The sequence below is a fragment of the Syngnathus acus genome, chromosome 2 (assembly GCF_901709675.1).
Source record: "Syngnathus acus chromosome 2, fSynAcu1.2, whole genome shotgun sequence".
In the NCBI taxonomy this organism is placed as follows: domain Eukaryota; kingdom Metazoa; phylum Chordata; class Actinopteri; order Syngnathiformes; family Syngnathidae; genus Syngnathus; species Syngnathus acus.
The window spans coordinates 22,696,138-22,715,831 of NC_051088.1; the positions used below are offsets into that span (position 1 = coordinate 22,696,138).

Consider the following 19,694-nt stretch of genomic DNA (forward strand, 5'->3'; position numbering starts at 1 on the left):
AGTTTTTTAATTTTTTTATCACACATTCACACCGTCATATGCGGGAATCGAACTCACAAGACAGTCAAGTGTTCCACCATCAGCGACCCCCTCATGTGTAAAGTGTAGCCGTCCTGACGCAAGTGTGACGTCACAACAAGGGGGTGGAGCCAGTGACGACTCGCTTCTATCGCCGCCGACGGACATTGATTGAATGTTTTGCTTTTCAGCTGTGTTCTGGAAGCAACTGCTCTATATATTTATATGCCAGAAAAACTGTTCCAAAACATTTAGGTGAATGTGGAGTTGCGGTTGTATTGCTTTTACTTGGCACAAGAGTAGCGCTGTGTGTCTCCAGGGATGTGACAGCAGTATGTGAGTCCGAGTTGCTCCACTTGGCTCCCGGGGCCACCAGCTCTGCGGCCCCCTGCAGGACAGCTACAATAGTCGCCCCAGGGTAGATGCCATAGCTGGGATTCCCACCCGTAACCGGGACGCCTTCGCCCAGGGCACAGACACACCGGCAGCAGCTCCACAATCGATTCATCAATCTTTGAAGGGAGACATAACTGCAAAAGGCCACAGCAGTCACCCTCCCGCAGTTCGCCTTAATTGGGAGGGGCCACATCGGAGACTGCATGGCTGACACCAAACTCATCGAGGACGCTCGACAACAACCAAGGAGGAGGAGGAGAGTTGATTTCTATTGTCTTGAAAAACAAACGGACAATGATTCGCTTCTCTTGCTCTCTCACTTTTTTTTTCATTTTCTGCATCTCATTAAGTCGTGCTGCTTTGCAGACATTTTGGCTGCGATCATTTTCTCAGGTCAGAGCAGGGCAGGGGCTGGAGCAAGTGAAGGGCTTTCAACTTCAACCTGAAGCTCTGTCGCCTCCTGCTGGACAACAGAGGCATGGACCATAACCTCACATAGGTTTTTATTTTGTAATTTTAAAGCGGCGTTATCATAAGCATTTTTTTAAATATAACAAACTAAAAACATAACAAGAGGTATCAATTATTAAAGTTAGAGCACAAAAGCTGACAAACGCCATCTGGACAAAACAGAACATTTGACATCTCTCTTCAAGCACATGATTTTGTAGCCAATTAGTATTTTCATTTTTATACATTAATTTGGGGATTCAACTGTTTTCCATTCATTATGTTTTTTCTAATATGCTTTCATATTGTGTTTGAGTATGCTCCAAAGACAAGGTAGAACAACATTGAAGGATGACACCAATCACGAGCCAAGTTTTTCCTCCATTCATTGACTGCCAATGTGATTGCAGATTATGTCAATGAATATTTGCAGTGCGTCTTTTGAGGGTGAATAATCATATTTCTCGTCCTCTACAATTCATTGCTCAACATTCATCAAATTTGTGTTTGTGTAAAAAATATAAAAAATAATATAATAATATAAAAACATTTTTTTAAAAAGTCAACATTTTTTATATGCATATTTACTTCGGTCTCATTTCCATCTCAATACGCTCTCGTTTCGGTAATGTCTTAGTCTTGACTACAACATTGCTAAAAAAAATTTTTAAATCACTTAAAGATGGGCAGGCTCGATAACAACAACACTATTTTTGTGATGCCTCCAAATTAGAAGCCATGCATTTTTTTTCCCCCACTTTCCAGGAACTTTAAATGTAGCATCCATGAGTCACATTTTATCAGTAAAAGTTGCTCATGCTTGCCAGGCAGTGAGTTGTTTCGCTGTCTGAGGAATCTTGCCGACTTTGAGGCCTTTTGCACAAATTAAGCTTGTTATGGGGCTGAGTAGTGACTCGACCATTTGACAATGCTCACATTGTGGCCGGCTGCTCCATGTGCATCAAAGAGGTGATTAAGAAGCAGGCTGCACGAGGGGGGGGGGGACAATACTGCTTTTTACACAACCAACAGAGTCGCCTCTGATGTTACTCGGACCGCCATGAGACGCATCTGTGCTTCCTTTTGAGGGACGCGTAACGTTCAGAGCGCTTAACATGTGGCAATCCATTTGTTGTATAGCAGATCGGAAAAAGCAGTCTAAAAAAAAGCCACCGACCCTTTTTTTTTTTTTTTACAACAAAATACAAAGAGTACAACCAAAGTTATTATTAAGGCAAATTATTTTCTGTTGAATCATTCTACACATCCTACGTATTCAGTGACAACAACAAAAACAAAACGACGGACCGAGCTGGGATAGGTGGAAGAAGCCCGCCCGGCCGCATGTCCCTGGCCAATCACAGCAGCCGCTCAGGGAGGGAAGTTCTTGCTCAAAACAAAATGCCACTTGTTGCCTCTTTTCATCAACTCATCAGGCGCCTTCATCTGCTCTTTTTACACAAAAAGGACGACGAGACGGAGCTAAGGAAGGCCGGATGAAGTCAAGACTGGTGTGATATGGTCATACTTGAGAAAATATGAAGCAGTGGCTCGTCATTTGCGTGTCCGTGGCATTGCTGTGGAGTCGGCAAGCGACTTTGACTCCAACGCATGATGGTAAGTGAGCAACCTTCATTCATATTCACTTTCTTTGTGCTTGAATCAAGCAAACTGCCACTGATGAACGGAAGCAATCGAACTTTTTCACCAGGCAATTTGGCAAAGATGGTGAAAACCAGACGTTATCAGTTGACGTCTTCTCTGTTGAGAAGCACGGATTTCCAAACGGAATCCATACAGAAGACGTTGCTTTAATTGACCGATGCCATTTTGTTTGCGCAGAAATGTTGACATGATATTTCCCTTCCCAGTGCCAGAAGAAACGACGACTCACACACCAGCCATTGTCTCAGCAGCGCAACCTCTGCCACACATATATGTACTGTAGTGAACCCCAAGATGCACACACACACTAAAGTACTGTCACTGCAGAGAGAGAGAGAGAGAGCCAGAGAGAGAGAGAGAGAGACTGTCCACATTTGTAGCTTCATCACAATAAGAACTTTGTATGAGAGAAGCCCTTTCTCTTCGACCCCAAGTCGTCAATTCCGTCAGCCTGGGGCTCTGTGTGTCCAAGTGATGAACTGTCGACAGTTTTGCTCTTCTGCACATTTTTCATCCAGCTGCAGAACTGACAAGCAGGAACTCACTAGTGCACTCATACGCCCATTTGTTCGACATGGAAAGATTGTTTGGATGTAAATGTGCAGCATGGAGCTTAAAGGAAACTACTGATATGAGTATTATACGGTATTTTATGAAGGCCGAAAGAAGCAATTTGAGTGATTTGCATCTGGCTCAGTGGCAGCAATTAATAGAAAACAGAAGGGGATGCGAAATTGAGCCTTGCGGGACACCAAAGAGTGTGTTTGCATATTTGTTTGAGAGTGTGTTTTACCGCATTGATGTGTGTCTTCCTCTCCTGTGTGTTAGCGGTGTGTCTTGGCACCCAGAATGGACTGAGCTCCACAGGCTCTCAGGAGAATCAATACAACCTGATCAAGGAGCGCTATGACGGCTGCGAAATCATCATGGGAAACCTGGAAGTCACGCAGATTGAGAGCAATTGGGATTTCTCTTTCCTTAAGGTAAAAGAAACACAACAACGTGCACCACCAGCGGCTTGGTAAGCGTCTTCTTGCGTGCAGACAATCCGCGAGGTGACAGGCTACGTGCTCATCGCCATGAATCACTTTGGGGAAATTCCCCTGGAGCAATTGCGGGTCATCAGAGGAAGCAGCCTTTACGAACGACGCTTTGCTCTCTCCGTTTACCTCAACTATCCCAAGGACGGATCGCACGGCCTGCGGCGGCTCGGCCTCACCAATCTGACAGGTGACAACGTTGTTTGCTTGCTTTAAATAGACGATTCTCAGCTTGGAGCAAGTTTTGGATTTCACAATCCTGTTTGCCAAACTGGTGCTGTCAAGTGTCGATGAGCTGGAGGTATCAAGTTTGCACTCACAGGTCAAAGAAAAAAAAAAAAAAACATACCCATTATTTATTTTAACCTGAAATAATTTAGTGATAATGTTGAATTTATTTGTGATTTTTTTTATTTGACTGATATTTATTTAGATTCTATTATTATTATTATTATTATTTTATATTCTATTGTAGACATTATATTCTACACTCTTTCTTTAAAAAAAAAAAAAATCAATTAACACCACCAGTGAGATGAATAAAATCATCAAAATGTACTTTCCTGAAAGTTAACCAGTCCACTCTTTCCTTGCAGAAATCTTGGAGGGAGGAGTACAGATCATTAATAATAAATACTTGAGTTATAGTCCGTGGGTTTTCTGGCAAGATATCATCAGGGACTCCAACGCTCCTATTGACATCTACTACAATGGCGACAGAGGTTGGAGCAGCTGAAAAAGAAATGAACTGCTTTTACTGGTGCGCATTGTGATTTTTCCTTGATTGTCTCAGGGCCTTGCCACAAATCCTGTGGACATTATTGCTGGGGGCCAAGTGAGAAGCACTGTCAGATCTGTGAGTGCACAATTGCTCCCATTCTCCGCTGCATTCAAGAGCGGACGGAATGTAAAACTTGTGTCGCTTGTGTGCCTTTCAGTGACAAAGACGCTGTGCGCTCCGCAGTGTAACGGTCGTTGTTTTGGGACCAGCCCCAGGGATTGCTGTCATATCGAGTGTGCGGCGGGATGCACGGGCCCTCTGGATGTCCACTGTTTTGTAAGTGCTGCAATTAGTTTACGTTATTTATAGACATTGTTTATTTAGTTATTTATTTGTTAGTTAGTTAGTTAGTTAGTTAGTTAGTTAGTTAGTTAGTTAGTTAGTTAGTTAGTTAGTTTGTTTGTTAGTTCGTTTGTTTATTTATTTACTTTTTTATTTATTTATTTTTATTTGTTTGTTTGTTTGTTTGTTTGTTTATTTATTTTTATTTGTTTGTTTGTTTGTTTGTTTGTTTATTTATTTATTATCTATCTATCTATCTATCTGTCTGTCTGTCTGTCTGTCTGTCTGTCTGTCTGTCTGTCTGTCTATCTATCTATCTATCTATCTATCTATCTATCTATCTATCTATCTATCTATCTATCTATCTATCTATCTATCTATCTAGCTCTATCCTTTTCTTTTTCTCTCTTTCTCCCTTTCTCTTTCTCTTTCTCTTTCTCTTTCTCTTTCTCTCTCTCTCTTTCTCTCTCTTTCTCTCTCTCGCTCTCTCTATCACCTATCACCTAAATAAATCCCTGTCTTTCCATCCTGCCGCGTCGCTAAAACGGAAAGCGGTCCGTCACAAATACCTCCGTAGGACTAGAAGAAGAAAACGTGCAAAGCTGACAATCGAAGTCTCTGCTCCATTTGTGTGCGTGTAGGCATGTCGTCATTTCAACGACTCGGGAGCATGCGTGCCTCAGTGTCCGCAAGCTCTCATCTACAACAAGCAGACGTTCCAGATGGAGAGCAACCCCAACGCTAAATATCAATACGGATCCATTTGTGTCTCTCAGTGCCCCGGTGAGTGCGCCAATTAAGTCGCTGTTTTTTTTTTTCTCCTTCTTCTTCGGCCTCACTTCCTTTCTGGCTTTTCCTCCTAGCTCATTTCGTGGTGGACGGCAGCTCCTGCGTGAGCGTCTGTCCTCCAGGCAAGATGGAGGTGGAGCGAGAAGGCCACAGACGTTGCGAGCCCTGCGTTGGACTCTGCCCCAAAGGTTTAACTCGGAGAAATTCTCAAATTGGGCGGAAAGTGGAATCCTCTAATCCTCTTTTTTGACAGTGTGTGAAGGCACGGGGGCGGAACACAGGCAGACTGTGGACTCCAGCAATATTGACAGCTTCATCAACTGTACCAAAATCCAAGGAAGTCTTCATTTCTTGGTCACGGGCATTCTTGGGTATGCGCAGGATGTTAAAATAACAATTGAGTCGCTAGCTTGTATCGCTAAATTGGGGCTGGTGTGCCCTTTAACCTTTGCCTTCCTCAGAGATGACTTCAAGAAGATCCCACCTCTGGATGCTAAGAAGCTAGAAGTGTTCCGCACCGTTCGAGAGATAACCGGTACGATGTCTGCTCCACTTTGTCGTCATGTCGAGTTGAGCAGCTGATTTGACTGTGTCGCACGAGCAGACATCCTCAACATCCAGTCGTGGCCAAAAGAGCTCAGCGATTTATCCGTCTTTTCCAGTCTCACCACCATTCAAGGAAGATCACTTCACAGGTAAGTCCTGATGAGCCCATCTGCTTTTTCTGGCCCGTTTTTGACCAACGCTGTCAATCACAGGCGCTTTTCCCTGATGGTGATGTGCATTTCCACGCTCACCTCGCTGGGTCTACGTTCCCTCCGCGAGATCAGCGACGGAAGCGTGTACATCAGCCAGAACCCCGAGCTCTGCTACCACCACGCCGTCAACTGGGCTAAGCTGTTCCGAGGGGGGCGGCTCCGAGTCAACAGCATCAACAGCAACAAGCCGCTGGACCAATGCGGTGAGCTGGGACCTTGGGAAAAATGTCAGCGCATTTGTGATTCTTGGATTTGATTGCTGCAGTCGCTGAAGGTCACGTGTGCGACCTGATGTGTTCGAGCTCGGGTTGCTGGGGCCCGGGACCGCACCAGTGTCTCTCCTGTCGCAACTACAGCCGAAATGGCACTTGTGTGGACAGCTGCCATTTTTATACTGGGTCCGTATCAGCAAAAGAATGAATGAAGATGTGATGGAAGCTAACATGGCGTCTACTTTTATAGGTCCCTGAGAGAATTTGCAAGGGCTGATGGAGAATGTGTCGCCTGTCACTCCGAGTGCAAACGTCTGCACGGGGAGGTCAGCTGCACGGGGCCGGTAGGAACATTTTTTCTTATTTAAAAATCAAAAGCAGGTTCGCCTTCATAAAATTGGATGGCCATCTTTTGAGTCGAATTAATTGTTACTGTACTGTAGTATAAGTTACGCACAAATTAGAAGAAAGTCACCTGACGCAGAGGGATAGTGTCACCTACTGGCGTTTTAGGGGTACTACTGCTATTTAATGGGTTATTGGTCTGTTATTTATTCATCGCTCATTTTATTTTATTTAGTATTTATGGTTTGTGCCTTCTTGTTTTTGTTTTGTGTCGCCTACTTGTATGTCTCGTCACCGTGGGATGGAGGAAACGGAATTTCGGTTTTCTTTGTGTGTCTTGACATATGAAGGGATTGACAATAAAGCTGACTTTGACTTTGACTTGACTACAACGAGTAAATTGTGTCTATTTGGTTTGTAACGTTTTATCAACATCAAAAGAAATCCAAATTTAGGTTCCCAAGAACATGTCGTTTAATAAATCCAACCAGCAACAACTTTCTTCGTTTCCAATCCCGCGAGATCTAATTGCAAAAACAAAACGCCGAGAGTTAAGTGTTTACTTCAGGGACCATAGGAATTTCTATACATTACGGGGTTTGTTGACGTTAGTAAGTTCTCTGTAAGGGAAATAATAGTGTCCAATGAATTGAATTATAATCATATTGTGCGAACAACCACAGCCTTTCTTCATATTTTATGATGCTTTTGATCATTGCATAAAAAAACCGACAAAAAAAAAAAGATGATGGATTAACACGGATTTTATTGCCGTGCATTTCCTTCCATCCTTTGAGTGGCTTTTGCCACCTGGCTATTTTCCAGGGAGCGTACGAGTGCGTGGCGTGCGCCAACCTTCGAGACGGTCCCTACTGCATGTCGTCTTGCCCTGCCGGGGTCAACGATGGCCAGAGGGGCCTCATCTTCAAGTATGCCAACGCGGAAGGTCACTGTGAACCGTGTCACCACAATTGCACCCAAGGGTGGGACTTCTGGCATTTATCATGATTATTTGTTTGAAGCACCCAAACGTCACATTTGTTACGTTTGCCTATTGCAGATGCTCAGGCCCAGGACTTGGTGATTGTTTGGAGACTGTGAGACTGGCTGCTAGCGGGTGAGTTTTTCCGCCTGAACTTCCCCAATTGTGGGTTGAGCATGGTGAGGCTTGCGGCTAGCGTTTGGATTCTTATATTGGACTTGATTACATTCAAATAGACGCTTGTATCAGCTCTTCTTTGAGATGTAAGTTTTGCGCAGCTGTGCGCAAGCCGCAAGAAGATGCGTTTGATCTTATCTGGTCTCCTGGTCCTGCCACATGAAGCAAATGGCGACATGGCTTTCCAACTTTCCTTTGAGCTGTTTGTGACCTGTGTGCCCCATGTCTCCACCCTATCATCTTCGCTCTGAAGTGGCCAGATCACAGGCATCGCCTTAGGTGTGCCAGCTGGCCTCATATTCTGCCTGGTGTTGTTTTTCTTGGGCCTGCTCTACCACCGAGGCCTGGCCATCCGCCGCAAGAGAGCCATGCGTAGATACCTTGAGAGCGGAGAGGTGAGTCAATCCCACCTCTGTGCCTCGGTCGAGATGCGTTCAAGTCAGGAGTCTTGTGTCTTGGCAGAGTTTTGAGCCACTGGGTCCCGGGGAGAAAGGAACCAAGGTTCACGCGCACACCCTGAAGCCCTCGGAGCTAAAAAAGCTCAAAGTTCTGGGATCCGGTGTCTTTGGCACAGTGCACAGGGTAGCCATCGTCTGCTTGTCATTTGTAGTCCGATATGTGACTGCGGCTCAACTGCTTGTTTCCGCTTCAAAGGGCTTTTGGACTCCGGATGGAGAGACGGTGAAGATCCCAGTGGCCATCAAGACTCTCCAGGACAGCTCAGGCCGTCAGACCTTCACCGAGATAACTGATGTGAGAATCGAGAATCTGAAAATGAGCATTCAGGGTTGGAGTCCATCGACCGTGTACCTTCTCCACGCAGCGCATGCTTGCCATGGGCAGCCTGGACCACCCCTACATCGTCAGACTTTTGGGCATCTGTCCCGGCTCCAGTCTGCAGCTGATTACCCAGCTCAGTTCCTTGGGTTCCTTGCTGGAGCACGTCAGGCGGCACAAAAACAGCCTGGGCCCCCAGCGTCTGCTCAACTGGTGCGTGCAAATAGCAAAAGTAAGTCGTCCACACGGCGCCGCCGACCCGAGTCCACCACGCTGACGTGTTCCCTGCCAGGGGATGTACTACTTGGAGGAACACTGCGTGGTACACAGGAACCTGGCGGCACGCAACATCCTACTGAAGAACAACTACCAGGTCCAGATCTCGGACTACGCCGTCGCAGATCTTCTTTATCCCGACGACAAGAAATACATCTACACCAACACCAAGGTCCCCCCCCCTCCCCTACCCCGCCGCACGTTGTTGTATGCCAACTCAATGCCTTTGACGTTCTTGTGCAGACTCCCATTAAATGGATGGCTCTCGAAAGCATCTTGTTCAGAAGATACACTCATCAAAGTGACGTGTGGAGTTACGGTGAGCTGCCCGATTACGCAATCCTGGATTTTTGACGACTAAGACCTGTAAAGTTGATTCCAAAATGTTTTTCGATTGACGGTTGTGCGGGGGCGGGGTTTCAGCACATTCAGCAGACACGCCCCCAATGTTTCGCGATTTGTCAAAAATAATCAACTCAAGTATTGTGTCGTTTTTAAAAAAACAAAACTCTCGTTCTTTGGCGCAGGAGTGACAGTATGGGAGATGATGTCTTTTGGGGCGGAGCCTTACGGCTCAGCACCGGCCCAGGAGGTTCCGTGTTTGCTGGAGAAGGGCGAACGTCTGTCACAGCCGCCCATCTGCACCATCGACGTCTACATGGTCATGGTCAAATGTAAGTGGCGCAAAAACGCAGGCGGTGGCACGTTCGGACAAGATGTGAAAGCCGGCTGGTTGTTCTCGTCTCAGGTTGGATGATTGATGAAAACATAAGGCCCACCTTCAAAGAGCTGGCGAGCGACTTTACACGCATGGCGAGAGATCCGCCCAGATACCTGGTCATCAAGGTGAGATGCTCATCATCTGATGGAAAGGTGCAAATTCCCACTTTGTTGTCTTCTGCAGCTGGAAGGAGAGGAGGACGATAGCACCTCGCGGGACATCCAGCGCAGAGATTCTGAGCGAGGGCTGCTCGACCCCGATTTGGTGGATGAAGATGAGGAGGCTCTGCAGGAAGGTTTCCAAACACCTCCTCTGCAACATTCGCCCTCGTGGAGTCTCTCTCGTTCAAGGATGAATTCGTATCGGGTAATGAGCTGAGCGTTTTTTTGGGGGACGGGGACTTTATGTTCAGCAGTGAGCATTATTCTCGTGACATTGTAGGGCGCTGCCGTACCTGTTGGTTACCTGCCCATGACTCGAAATCCTGTAGAAAGCCTTGTTCAGGTTAGATACACAAACACACACACACGCACACACACCCACACACAAGAAAGAGGATCCCTTTTTTTTTTTTTTTTTTTTTTTTTTTTATTGTCTAAACCAGTGGTTCCCAAACTTTTGCAGGCTGGCGCCCCCTTTGGCTCCCCAGTGAATTCCTAGCGCCCCCCCAACGCACATATGGAAACAAACACCTCTTTCTTGATATTTGGTTTGCTGCAATTTGAAAAGAGAAAGGTTAAACACAAATGTGTATTTCACAAATAAAACCCAATTTAGTATTTAGTAAACCAATTTATTTTTTAGCAGTTTTAACTGTTTCAGCAACATAGAATCGTAAATAAACATTCCACCAGTAACCTTCATTGTCTCACACGTAATATTAATGGGATGGATGTGCTTGGTGCAGGGACATAAGCTTCTCAACATCAGGCTGGAACTCACTAAGAAGAAGTCGTAGATCCCCGCGGTCAGTAATTTTCAGTCGGTTTCTTTGCTTGGAAAGAAGCAAGGTGACTGCACTGAAGCCCCGTTCTACTAAATATGATGTTGGGAAGGCAATGAAGTACATCTTGACCTTGTTCCACAGCACTTGATAGCAGATTTTTTTTTGTAACCAAAAACTGGCTGGGCCAGAGCGGCGTGTTGTGTACAAATCGACTGCCGCCCCCCTACCGCCCCTTTCTTCCTCACCGCCCCCCCAGATCTTTCCACCGCCCCCAGGGGGGCGGTACCGCCCACTTTGGGAACCACTGGTCTAAACTGTGACTCTACTGCCCCCTGCAGCATTAACAGGGTAGTGCTCAGCTTTTTTCCCCTTTCTCCTCTAATAATAGTACGTGTGGACAATTTCAGTTGACTTTCAAAATATGTTCTTTTTTCGTAAAGCTGCGCTTCCAAAGGTCCCGCCGGAGCTCAGTGCGAACTCTGCCCGAAAGTTCAGAGGTTAGAGGGAATGGCAGGGAGGCAGACGAAGGCTTCAGGACCGGCGGTCCTCACAGGTCTCGGCTTGGATCGGACAGGGCCGCCGCCCCTCGAGCGGACAGGCACAGAAAGCTCTCCACGGCATCGAGTCCGTCTTCACACAAGATGTGGACATCCGGCGGTGAGGAGGAGGAGGCAGACCACTCTGGTTACGTCCCTCCTGGAACACCTAGCGCTCCAGAAAGAGGTAAAAAACAAATGTGAAGGGCGCACATAATTTGATTGACATAAATGAGAGCCAGTCCCTTTGCTTATGTCATTTCTCACAAGCTGGTAAAGTCACGCCCGGATTAAACAAAGTGAAAAGTTTGGCCCTGGAGTACGAGGTGATGAGCCACAAATCTGAAGGTGACCTTTGCTCGGCAAAGGGCAACTCTTCACATCGTGATACCCCATCACCACCTTCTCCGGCCGTTGTCGCTTTCTTACCTGCCCACGAGGACACCTTGACACCAGTTCCAGCCACCGACGATCAGCAGGTAGACGAGAACCTCGAGGACAATTTGGCCACAGAGAAGCATCAGTGTAGTATGGAGAAGCAGATCCAAGCCAAGGAGGACCGCGTGCGTTCTCCTCAGGGGAAAGGCAGATACGAATACATGGACATTAGACGCCGCGACTCCACAGAGGACGAGGCGCCGGCGCAGCAGAGACGCGAGACATCCGCAGCGGAGTCGGATGGAACACGCGAGGAAGAGGAGGCTCAGTTAGCGGAGTGCCATCACACAAATAAACAACAAGCACTTCGAGGGAATACGCCAGATGAGGAAGGGAAGGAGTATGAGGATATGGCCACATTTGAAGGAATCGCCAGCGGCCAGGAGCAGGCGACCTACCAGAACCTCCCAGTGAAGGGGGAGTCGGGCGGCGGCAGGTGCACGGGGATCGGGGGATATATCAAGGTGTACGCGGGCACGGGAGAGCCTGGTGGCAGCTCATCCTTTGACAATCCAGACTACTGGCACAGCAGACTGTTCCTCAAGCCGGATGCTGTTCGGACCTAGTCCACGCTGGTGGCGGGAAAACGTGCTTTGTCAAGTTTTCCATTGGAGCATAAACAAGTTGAGATGCATTTTGCTGGAGAGCAAGTGCAGAATAAGCAGAGATGAACCGGATTTCTGTATTGTGCCATTTTTGTACCTTCAGGATTAAATGGATGGAGAGTTGCCATCATTTTGTAAGCTTGCTGTACACTGATGACATTATGTCAAAGACAAAGGTTTTTTTATACACTGTTTTACCACGTGTTTGTTTAATAAAATATACCTTTTGGCTCCCGAAAAACCACCAGTCTTTTGATTTCTCTTCAAAATAATACTTATGCCAAGCATTACTGGACATCTAAGTACAAATACAGCAATCCCTCGTTTATCGCGGATAATTGGTTCCAAAAACCACCCGGGATAAGTGAAATCCGCGAAGTACGGTCACCAACAAGAAGTACTGGGCAGGCTAACGAGTTAGCGGAAAGATGCTAATTCGCGATCGTCCTAACACGCGAAAACGGACTTCTAAAAGAATGTAAACGAACATTTGGAGCAATACTACATTGTCCTAAAGGTTATACACGTTTCCTCAATTTAGAAGTTTTATTTTGACTTTTAAATGTTTTTTTAATTTGGAAAAAAAAAATCCGCGATGTAGTGAAGCCGCGATAAACGAAACGCGAAGTAGCGAGGGATCACTGTAGTGCCATTTGCAAACCAAACAACAGCGGCATGACGGTGATTATCTTGACTTGAGTTGAACGCATCTTTGGCAAGGGGTGGGATCTCGCGGTTGTTGGTTCTCGGCGTGCGTGGGACATTGTGCGGCGCCTAGCTGACACTCGGAGGATTGTTGGGTGGGGAGAAAGTTCCTCTGACTTCTTGGACCTTCTGTCAACATGTCTGGGGATGAAGAAAATACGGAGCAGACGGTCGCCGATGACTTGGTGGTGACCAAGTATAAGATGGCAGCCGAGATCGCCAACCGTAAGTGGTTCAGGAACGTGACAGCAGCTCACCTCCCGAATGTTCGAGCTTCACGTTAGCTAGCTGAGGCATGCAGACAGTCGACCACCACCCGTGTGTGGCCGGCCGGCAGCTGCAGCTGTTGACGCGCAACAAATGTGCTAAGCTCAAAGTGGCCCCAACGTCAAAACCTCCCCGAACCGGACCTCGGTCCGTATTATTTGGCTAGAACTTGTCTAACGTGGCGAGTCGTTTATCGCCATGCTGTTGTCCTCATTAGCAGCGGTTAGCTTGGCTGCTAAATGGCTGAGTAACGCAAGCTAGGTACTGCTAACTGATAACGTCGACAAAGTATACTGATACAAATGTGTACGCGCAAAGACATTTTTAAAAAGGTGTTATATAACGAAATATATAGTTAAAGACGTCAACGGGAGCCTCTCGTGATGAGTGGATGAGCCAATTGCGCTCATTTGTGTTTTTAAAACTACTCAAATCGTTTCTGCACGCTGCACTGCACAGACTAAGAAAAAAAAAAGAGAAATATGACTCACCGCATACGTTTTTATAACACTAGCTCCTGTGCAAGGCCTTGAAATACAAGTGGGGAAAAATGTTGCGGTAATGTGTTTCGAACTTCAACCACAATGCATGTCAACAAACGTTTGCACGTGCATTTCAGCTGCACAAGTCAATTTAAATTTATAATCGAGTACTTCCAATCGACCTGGTCGGAAAGTCCGTATCATAGTTATTGGATCAACCCTTTTGTCGGCAATTATTGTAGCGAACATAGCGTGTTTGTGTTTCAAATAAGCTATATTTAATGACACGAATTCAGAGAAAAATATCTTAAATTACTTTCTTGATGATATGTTTTAGAATTAGTCTTCATTCTTAATTCACACTTGTCATAATAACAGGTTGTGGGTTGCCCAACTCATTGACAAATATCAGAATGCCCCACTTTCCACCATTAAATGGCCGCGCCTTTTTGTCAATATTGCAGAGGCCCTGAAGATAGTGGTTGAGACGGCCATGTCTGGCGTTTCCGTGCTCAGCCTGTGTGAAAAAGGAGACGCCTTCATCTTAACAGAAAGTGGAAAGATCTTCAAGAAGGAGAAGGACATGAAGAAAGGTGCGCTGTTTGAGTGTCCCTCCCCGTTACGTTGTCATCAAATTCAAACGCTTGTTCTCCCCTCCCAGGCATCGCCTTCCCGACATGCGTGTCAGTGAATAACTGCGTGTGCCATCACTCTCCGCTCAAGAGTGACCCCGATGTGGCCCTTAAGGACGGGGACCTTGTCAAAGTGTGAGCAAAAGTTTAAACTGCACGCAGCAGAGGTGTTAGCATGTTGCTCACTCTTTCCTGTCTTGTTTAGTGATCTTGGCGTGCACGTGGATGGCTTCATTGCCAACGTGGCTCACAGCTTTGTTGTCGGTGTGACCAAGGTAAAGGGAGAAAAATAAAAAAGTTCAATTTAGTTGAGCTGGCGCTTCTCACACGGCGCCCACCCGTGTCCGCAGGAAAAGCCCCTGACGGGTCGCAAGGCCGACGCCATCGTGGCAGCTCACCTGTGCGCCGAGGCTGCCCTGCGGCTCGTCAAGCCGGGAAACCAGGTGACATTCTCGCGCCATCGCCGTGGCGCACGCTCGTTCCAATCGCTCGTTTGTACCTCCCTCTCAGAACGCGCAAGTGACAGAAGCGTGGAACAAGATCGCCAAGTCGTTCAAGTGCACGCCGATCGAAGGTGAGTGTCTTCTCGTCCGGCTGTGCGGTCGGCGCGCCTAATTGGACACGCTTGTTCATAGGCCTGCTGTCCCATCAGCTGAAACAACACGTCATCGATGGAGACAAAACCATCATCCAAAACCCGACGGACCAACAAAGGTGCACTGAGCAAGGAGATATGCCGCGACTCGAATTTTAGGATTGTGATATCTGCTAGCTAGCGCAGCGGTGCGAACTGGGTTTTCGCTCCCTCCTCGTTTTGTAACCAAAGTAAGCCTCACTGGAGGTTTGAAAGAAGATGGCGCAGCCCGCTGCTTTATCTTCCAAAAACACCAAACCGTTCCGCAGAAGTGACAATTCCATATTGACCTCACTTTGCGCTCGCAGGAAGGACCACGAAAAGGCCGACTTTGAGGTGCATGAAGTGTACGCGGTGGATGTGCTCGTCAGCACAGGCGAGGGGAAGGTGAGACCAAAAAAAATGTCTCAATTTGTGAGCGGCAAGCACGCATCATCAAATGGAGCCAAACGCTGCTTTGTGTCGCGAACCAGGCAAAGGACGGCGGTCTGAGGACCACCGTTTACAAACGAGACCCCAACAAAGTGTACGGATTAAAGATGAAGACCTCTCGGACCTTCTTCAGCGAGATGGAGAGACGCTTTGATAAAATGGCTTTTACGCTGAGGTATTACGTTCTTTTTTTTATCCAATAGAACAACATTTAAAGTGTTTCTAATTAAAAAGTAGAGATGGAAGATGTCGCATTGTGGCGAGCCCAAAGGAATGCAGAACGTGAATCAAAACACATAATTCGATAGAATGTGAACCAATGGAACAGCTTCTGCATTGGCCCATTTCTGCCACCAGGTGGCAGTACGACCCACAGGAATAAGAGCAAACTGCAGAAATATTTCTCAATTCCTCTGCTGATGAAAGAATGCTTGATGGTATGCATGCTGATGCAGCGTTTGTGTTCAAACAAAGCGGCAAATGCCAAACCCGACGACTTTTGATTTTTTTCCAGAGCGTTTGAGGACGAAGGCAAGGCCAGGCTGGGTGTGGTGGAGTGCGCCAAGCACGAGCTGCTGCAGCCCTTCAATGTTCTCCAGGAGAAGGAAGGTGAGCTTCCGCCTCACTCGCTCGCTCGCAGGCCCGACCCGAGCTGAGCCGAGCTCATTTTGTGTGCAGGGGAGTTTGTTGCTCAATTCAAGTTCACCGTGCTGCTCATGGCCAACGGACCACTGCGAATCACAAACAGCCTCTACGAACCCGAAATGTACAAGTCGGAGAACGAGGTGGAGGACGTCGAGTTGAAGGTGAGAAGCGTTTGACGAATGGGACTCCGCTGCCAGAGAAAAAAACCTCGTCTGACTAATGGACCCTCCAAAGGCTGGCTTGGCACTCGCAAAGCCGTCAACAATGTTGATCTACGGTGTCCTGCTCTTGGGAGCTTATCAAAGTCATTTTCATTTTTTTACAGGCTTTGCTTCAAAGCTCAACCAGTCGTAAGACGCAGAAGAAAAAGAAAAAGAAGGTGAGTTCCGTCATTTGGGAATTGCCGTTGCTTGCTGCGCCTCTCAATTTGATCTTTTCATCAAGGCCACAAAGACGCTGGAGAACGCAACAGGACAGTCGACGGAAGGCGCGGAATAAATCTGAGCAACGTGTGACATCGCCGAAGAACAGACGTCGTATTCGCTTCTGTCCCCGTTGTCGGAGGCCCTTGTGGCAAGGTGGCACCTCTGGAATCCAACACATGTCAGTCTGGGATGAGGCTGCTCTTAAATTGATAGATTTTTAACAAACACACACACACACACACACACTGAGTAACTCTTAATTGTCCTTGAAAGAGAATTTGCCATTCGGAGCAAAATCTCACAGGAGCGTTTAACCGGTTGACTTTGAGCCTCATCCCATTTTGCCACATGAAAAGATATCGTTGAATAAAATTGACTTTGAGCGACATGTCAAGGATGCTCAAAATAGTGTCATTGAGGCACGGCAAGGAAACGGAACTTGAATTTGGGTGCTCACAATGTTGTCAGAATCTTAAATCCCGATGGCTCGAGTTACACTTATGACACCAGCGGTCGGCGTATTGCGCCACCGCGACTTTGTATACACGTCAAGGTGTCAGGGATACTTGTTGGACGATAGCGAGCGCAAGGAGAATCAATTGAACCGATTCTTCTCAACTTTGCACGTTTCAACCTGTTAGCGGTCCCGCATTCAAATGGTGTGCCTCCTGCAGGTCTGACAGTCTGTGTTTACATAAGACCTCCAATGATGGTTGCTTTTGTATAACCAAACCTCACTTTTAAAGGCTATTTTTAGAATCATTAAAGAGACATGCGACATCATTTGTGAATGTTTTCTTTTGGACTGTGCGGGTCATCGTTTTAAACAGCGTAAGAATACAAGAACATAAAAGCCTTTTTTAAATATCAAATCTGGCCATTTAATCCATGTTAATTTTAAATAACTAGCATTGCTTTTTTTTTTTTTTTTTTTAGATTTTTGGTGTATTCGTCTGAATGTAACAGGGACAAACTCATACGTGAAAGATTTTGAAAGCTGTTTTCACAGCTATACGTATTTGTATTGTGATTAAAATTATTGCTAAATTCATTCTCTGGGTCTATTAACTAATTCAGAGAGCCCATCATCGTATTTAGAAATTATGGAACATTTATTTGACAGTGTTAGCACCTACTCGCTGTCGTAAATCCTTTAAATTGTAATTGATGCATAATATCTGAAGAGGGCAGTAGGATGCTAAATCATCGCCTACATTGTCAGAAATATAAACGAAGAAGAACGCTAACCGGAAATGCAGCGGCAGCCATCATGCGTTGCCATTTGCTAAAGCGCGACTAAAAAACGCGAATGTAGACTCTTGTCTTTGGTGTTTGTACACTATTTTCTATCTCCACAAAGAAAATGCCACAGTGTGTAGCATACGATTGTTCCAATAAGTCTGGGAGAAGCTCTACATGCACATTTCATCGGTAAGAATTGGATTATAAATGCTGCTTTTTTTCCATGTATATTCTTCTATTCAAATCAGCTTATTGTAAAAGAAATCAAACGCGTGGGATAGATATGTGGAGGCGAGCTTATGATTGTGCATAATAGAAAGAGAAAATGATGGCAACTGTGCAGGTGATCATAATGGCCGTTTCTCAATGTGAAGAACGCAGAGTATGGCCTCGTAAACTCGCCAAGTGACGTCTTCCCGAGAACGTTCTTCCGAAGAACGCCCATCAATTTGTAAATATGAACGCTTATGTGTTTCTAACACATCATTGGTCCAAGCTTCCATCACGCCCGCTACCCTCGTAAGGATGAGCAGTGCAGATATTTTGGCCGCGACTGATGACGTTTCCAAGATCGCAGAACGCAAATTGAGAAACTGCGGATGTCAGAAAGTACTGTGATGTGAGGGAAAATGTAGTACTCATAATACTAGAGTTTACTGTACATAAGTTCAAAAGTAGTCATTTAGATGGAAAATGGAATCTTATTCACGGAGTGGGTGTGAAATAAGCAAGAGTTGCTGATTAAAGGGGGGTGTCATGGTTCGTTTGTTCATTTAGAAGGAAAGAATGTTATGATGACGCAGCAATGGTAGATCATTATTTGATTGAACAGATTCCCGAAGGATGAAAAAATGTGCAGAGAGTGGGTCCAAGCGTTGAGGAGGAAGAACTTCACGGCGACGCCCGGTGTCACATTGCTCTGTAGCGACCATTTCCTGGAAGCCGACTTTGACCGAAGTGGCCAGACGACTCGGCTCAAGCAAGGCGTCATACCGAGCGTCTTTAAATTTCCTCTATGGCTGCAAAAGGTTGGTGGGGACCCGACGCCGTTTCTCCGCTCCTTACTAGTCCATTTAGTAGTCAGCAGAAGTGTCAAAGAAAGATTCTTTGATAAGGATCTTCACATTTGCCATTGACATTTTCTTTTTCATCCAAATGCATACTCAATTTCTTTCCGCATGTAATTTGACACTTTTTTTTCAACAGAAACTGAAGGTGCGGAAAGCCGACAAACCCATTTCGCCCGAACCCCAACCGGACTCGAAAGCCGCCGCGGTGTCGGCGACGCGACTTTCCGCGCCGGATCACAACTACTGCCTTGACCCCGACCCCCGAAAGGTGAAGCGCAAGCTGGACAGCGCCCAAGACACCATCAGAAGCCTTCAGAGAAAAATGAAGGTTTCTCATCAGAAAACGCGACGTTTGAGGAGAAGGGTGGAGAGCTTGACGAGCATTTTGAAAGACCTGAAGAGCAACGGCAAGGTTTCGGCCGATAGCGCCCAGATTCTGGCTTCGACCTTTCTGGAGTCCTTCACACTCTCCTTAATTGAGGAGTCGACCGACGGCCAATTGCCGACTTGACTCGAGACAGCTTGCGCCGGATTCCTCGCTTGGTGGCATGCAAAAATTGTTGTTCACTGCTGCTTTCAGTTTTATAAGCTGTGAGATGTACTCAAACTCACAAAAGGCACAATAATAGACTTTCAAATGTAAACAGAATGACTTGTCATGTCATTGAATTCAAGTCAAACTAAGTCTCATGGATGCCAAGTCAGCTTGAGTCAAGATTTTGTCGTAAAAATAGCAACTTAACCCGGGTCAAGTTGATCCGTTTGGAAGATGTAGAAATTAATAAATTCAACTTTGTCTCCTAGCCTGTTTTTCATGTTAGTTTTTTTTAAATATACACAAAAAATGCATCATGTTATGTTGTTGTTGTTGCTTTTTTTTTTTCGAGGTCCCATGAACGTTGTTTGGAAACCAACATAGTTATTAAGTCAACTTGAGTCCAAGTCATGAGATTGGAGTTGTTTGGA

The 19,694-nt window shown here is 46.2% G+C and overlaps 3 protein-coding genes across 3 annotated transcripts; all 3 read left to right on the plus strand.

The window, feature by feature from the left end:
* The first annotated feature begins 2,258 nt into the window (after window positions 1–2,258).
* erbb3b (erb-b2 receptor tyrosine kinase 3b) lies at window positions 2,259–12,399 on the plus strand. Its single transcript, XM_037269266.1, has 29 exons — window positions 2,259–2,481; window positions 3,358–3,512; window positions 3,573–3,759; window positions 4,166–4,291; window positions 4,363–4,425; window positions 4,508–4,626; window positions 5,274–5,415; window positions 5,496–5,609; window positions 5,675–5,792; window positions 5,883–5,956; window positions 6,026–6,116; window positions 6,180–6,382; window positions 6,445–6,577; window positions 6,642–6,735; window positions 7,562–7,719; window positions 7,797–7,853; window positions 8,149–8,290; window positions 8,358–8,477; window positions 8,550–8,648; window positions 8,719–8,904; window positions 8,965–9,120; window positions 9,192–9,267; window positions 9,476–9,622; window positions 9,697–9,794; window positions 9,853–10,035; window positions 10,111–10,173; window positions 11,056–11,338; window positions 11,422–12,164; window positions 12,214–12,399. Exons 1-28 carry the CDS (start codon window positions 2,403–2,405, stop codon window positions 12,153–12,155), a joined length of 4,200 nt encoding a protein of 1,399 aa, XP_037125161.1. The 5' UTR covers window positions 2,259–2,402; the 3' UTR covers window positions 12,156–12,164; window positions 12,214–12,399.
* A 526-nt stretch (window positions 12,400–12,925) lies between these two features.
* Window positions 12,926–17,199, plus strand: LOC119133421 (proliferation-associated protein 2G4-like). Its single transcript, XM_037269241.1, has 13 exons — window positions 12,926–13,124; window positions 14,113–14,241; window positions 14,310–14,415; window positions 14,486–14,555; window positions 14,631–14,723; window positions 14,791–14,854; window positions 14,916–14,994; window positions 15,223–15,301; window positions 15,388–15,521; window positions 15,861–15,955; window positions 16,025–16,152; window positions 16,317–16,370; window positions 16,436–17,199. Exons 1-13 carry the CDS (start codon window positions 13,037–13,039, stop codon window positions 16,487–16,489), a joined length of 1,173 nt encoding a protein of 390 aa, XP_037125136.1. The 5' UTR covers window positions 12,926–13,036; the 3' UTR covers window positions 16,490–17,199.
* Window positions 17,200–17,635: 436 nt separating this feature from the next.
* Window positions 17,636–19,531, plus strand: LOC119133426 (THAP domain-containing protein 2-like). Its single transcript, XM_037269253.1, has 3 exons — window positions 17,636–17,847; window positions 18,491–18,686; window positions 18,865–19,531. Exons 1-3 carry the CDS (start codon window positions 17,780–17,782, stop codon window positions 19,237–19,239), a joined length of 639 nt encoding a protein of 212 aa, XP_037125148.1. The 5' UTR covers window positions 17,636–17,779; the 3' UTR covers window positions 19,240–19,531.
* Window positions 19,532–19,694: the final 163 nt, after the last annotated feature.

Excerpts from the sequence above, each read along its gene's own strand:
- LOC119133426 (XM_037269253.1), top strand. The coding sequence starts at position 17,780 with ATGCCACAGTGTGTAGCATACGATTGTTCCAATAAGTCTGGGAGAAGC. Across the intron at positions 17,848-18,490 it reads TCTACATGCACATTTCATCG|ATTCCCGAAGGATGAAAAAA; the intron begins GTAAGAATTGGA and ends TTGATTGAACAG. Across the intron at positions 18,687-18,864 it reads TTCCTCTATGGCTGCAAAAG|AAACTGAAGGTGCGGAAAGC; the intron begins GTTGGTGGGGAC and ends TTTTTTCAACAG.
- LOC119133421 (XM_037269241.1), top strand. The coding sequence starts at position 13,037 with ATGTCTGGGGATGAAGAAAATACGGAGCAGACGGTCGCCGATGACTTG. Across the intron at positions 14,855-14,915 it reads CAAGTGCACGCCGATCGAAG|GCCTGCTGTCCCATCAGCTG; the intron begins GTGAGTGTCTTC and ends GCTTGTTCATAG. Across the intron at positions 15,956-16,024 it reads TGTTCTCCAGGAGAAGGAAG|GGGAGTTTGTTGCTCAATTC; the intron begins GTGAGCTTCCGC and ends TTTTGTGTGCAG.
- erbb3b (XM_037269266.1), top strand. The coding sequence starts at position 2,403 with ATGAAGCAGTGGCTCGTCATTTGCGTGTCCGTGGCATTGCTGTGGAGT. Across the intron at positions 2,482-3,357 it reads TTTGACTCCAACGCATGATG|CGGTGTGTCTTGGCACCCAG; the intron begins GTAAGTGAGCAA and ends CCTGTGTGTTAG. Across the intron at positions 6,383-6,444 it reads CAAGCCGCTGGACCAATGCG|TCGCTGAAGGTCACGTGTGC; the intron begins GTGAGCTGGGAC and ends TGATTGCTGCAG.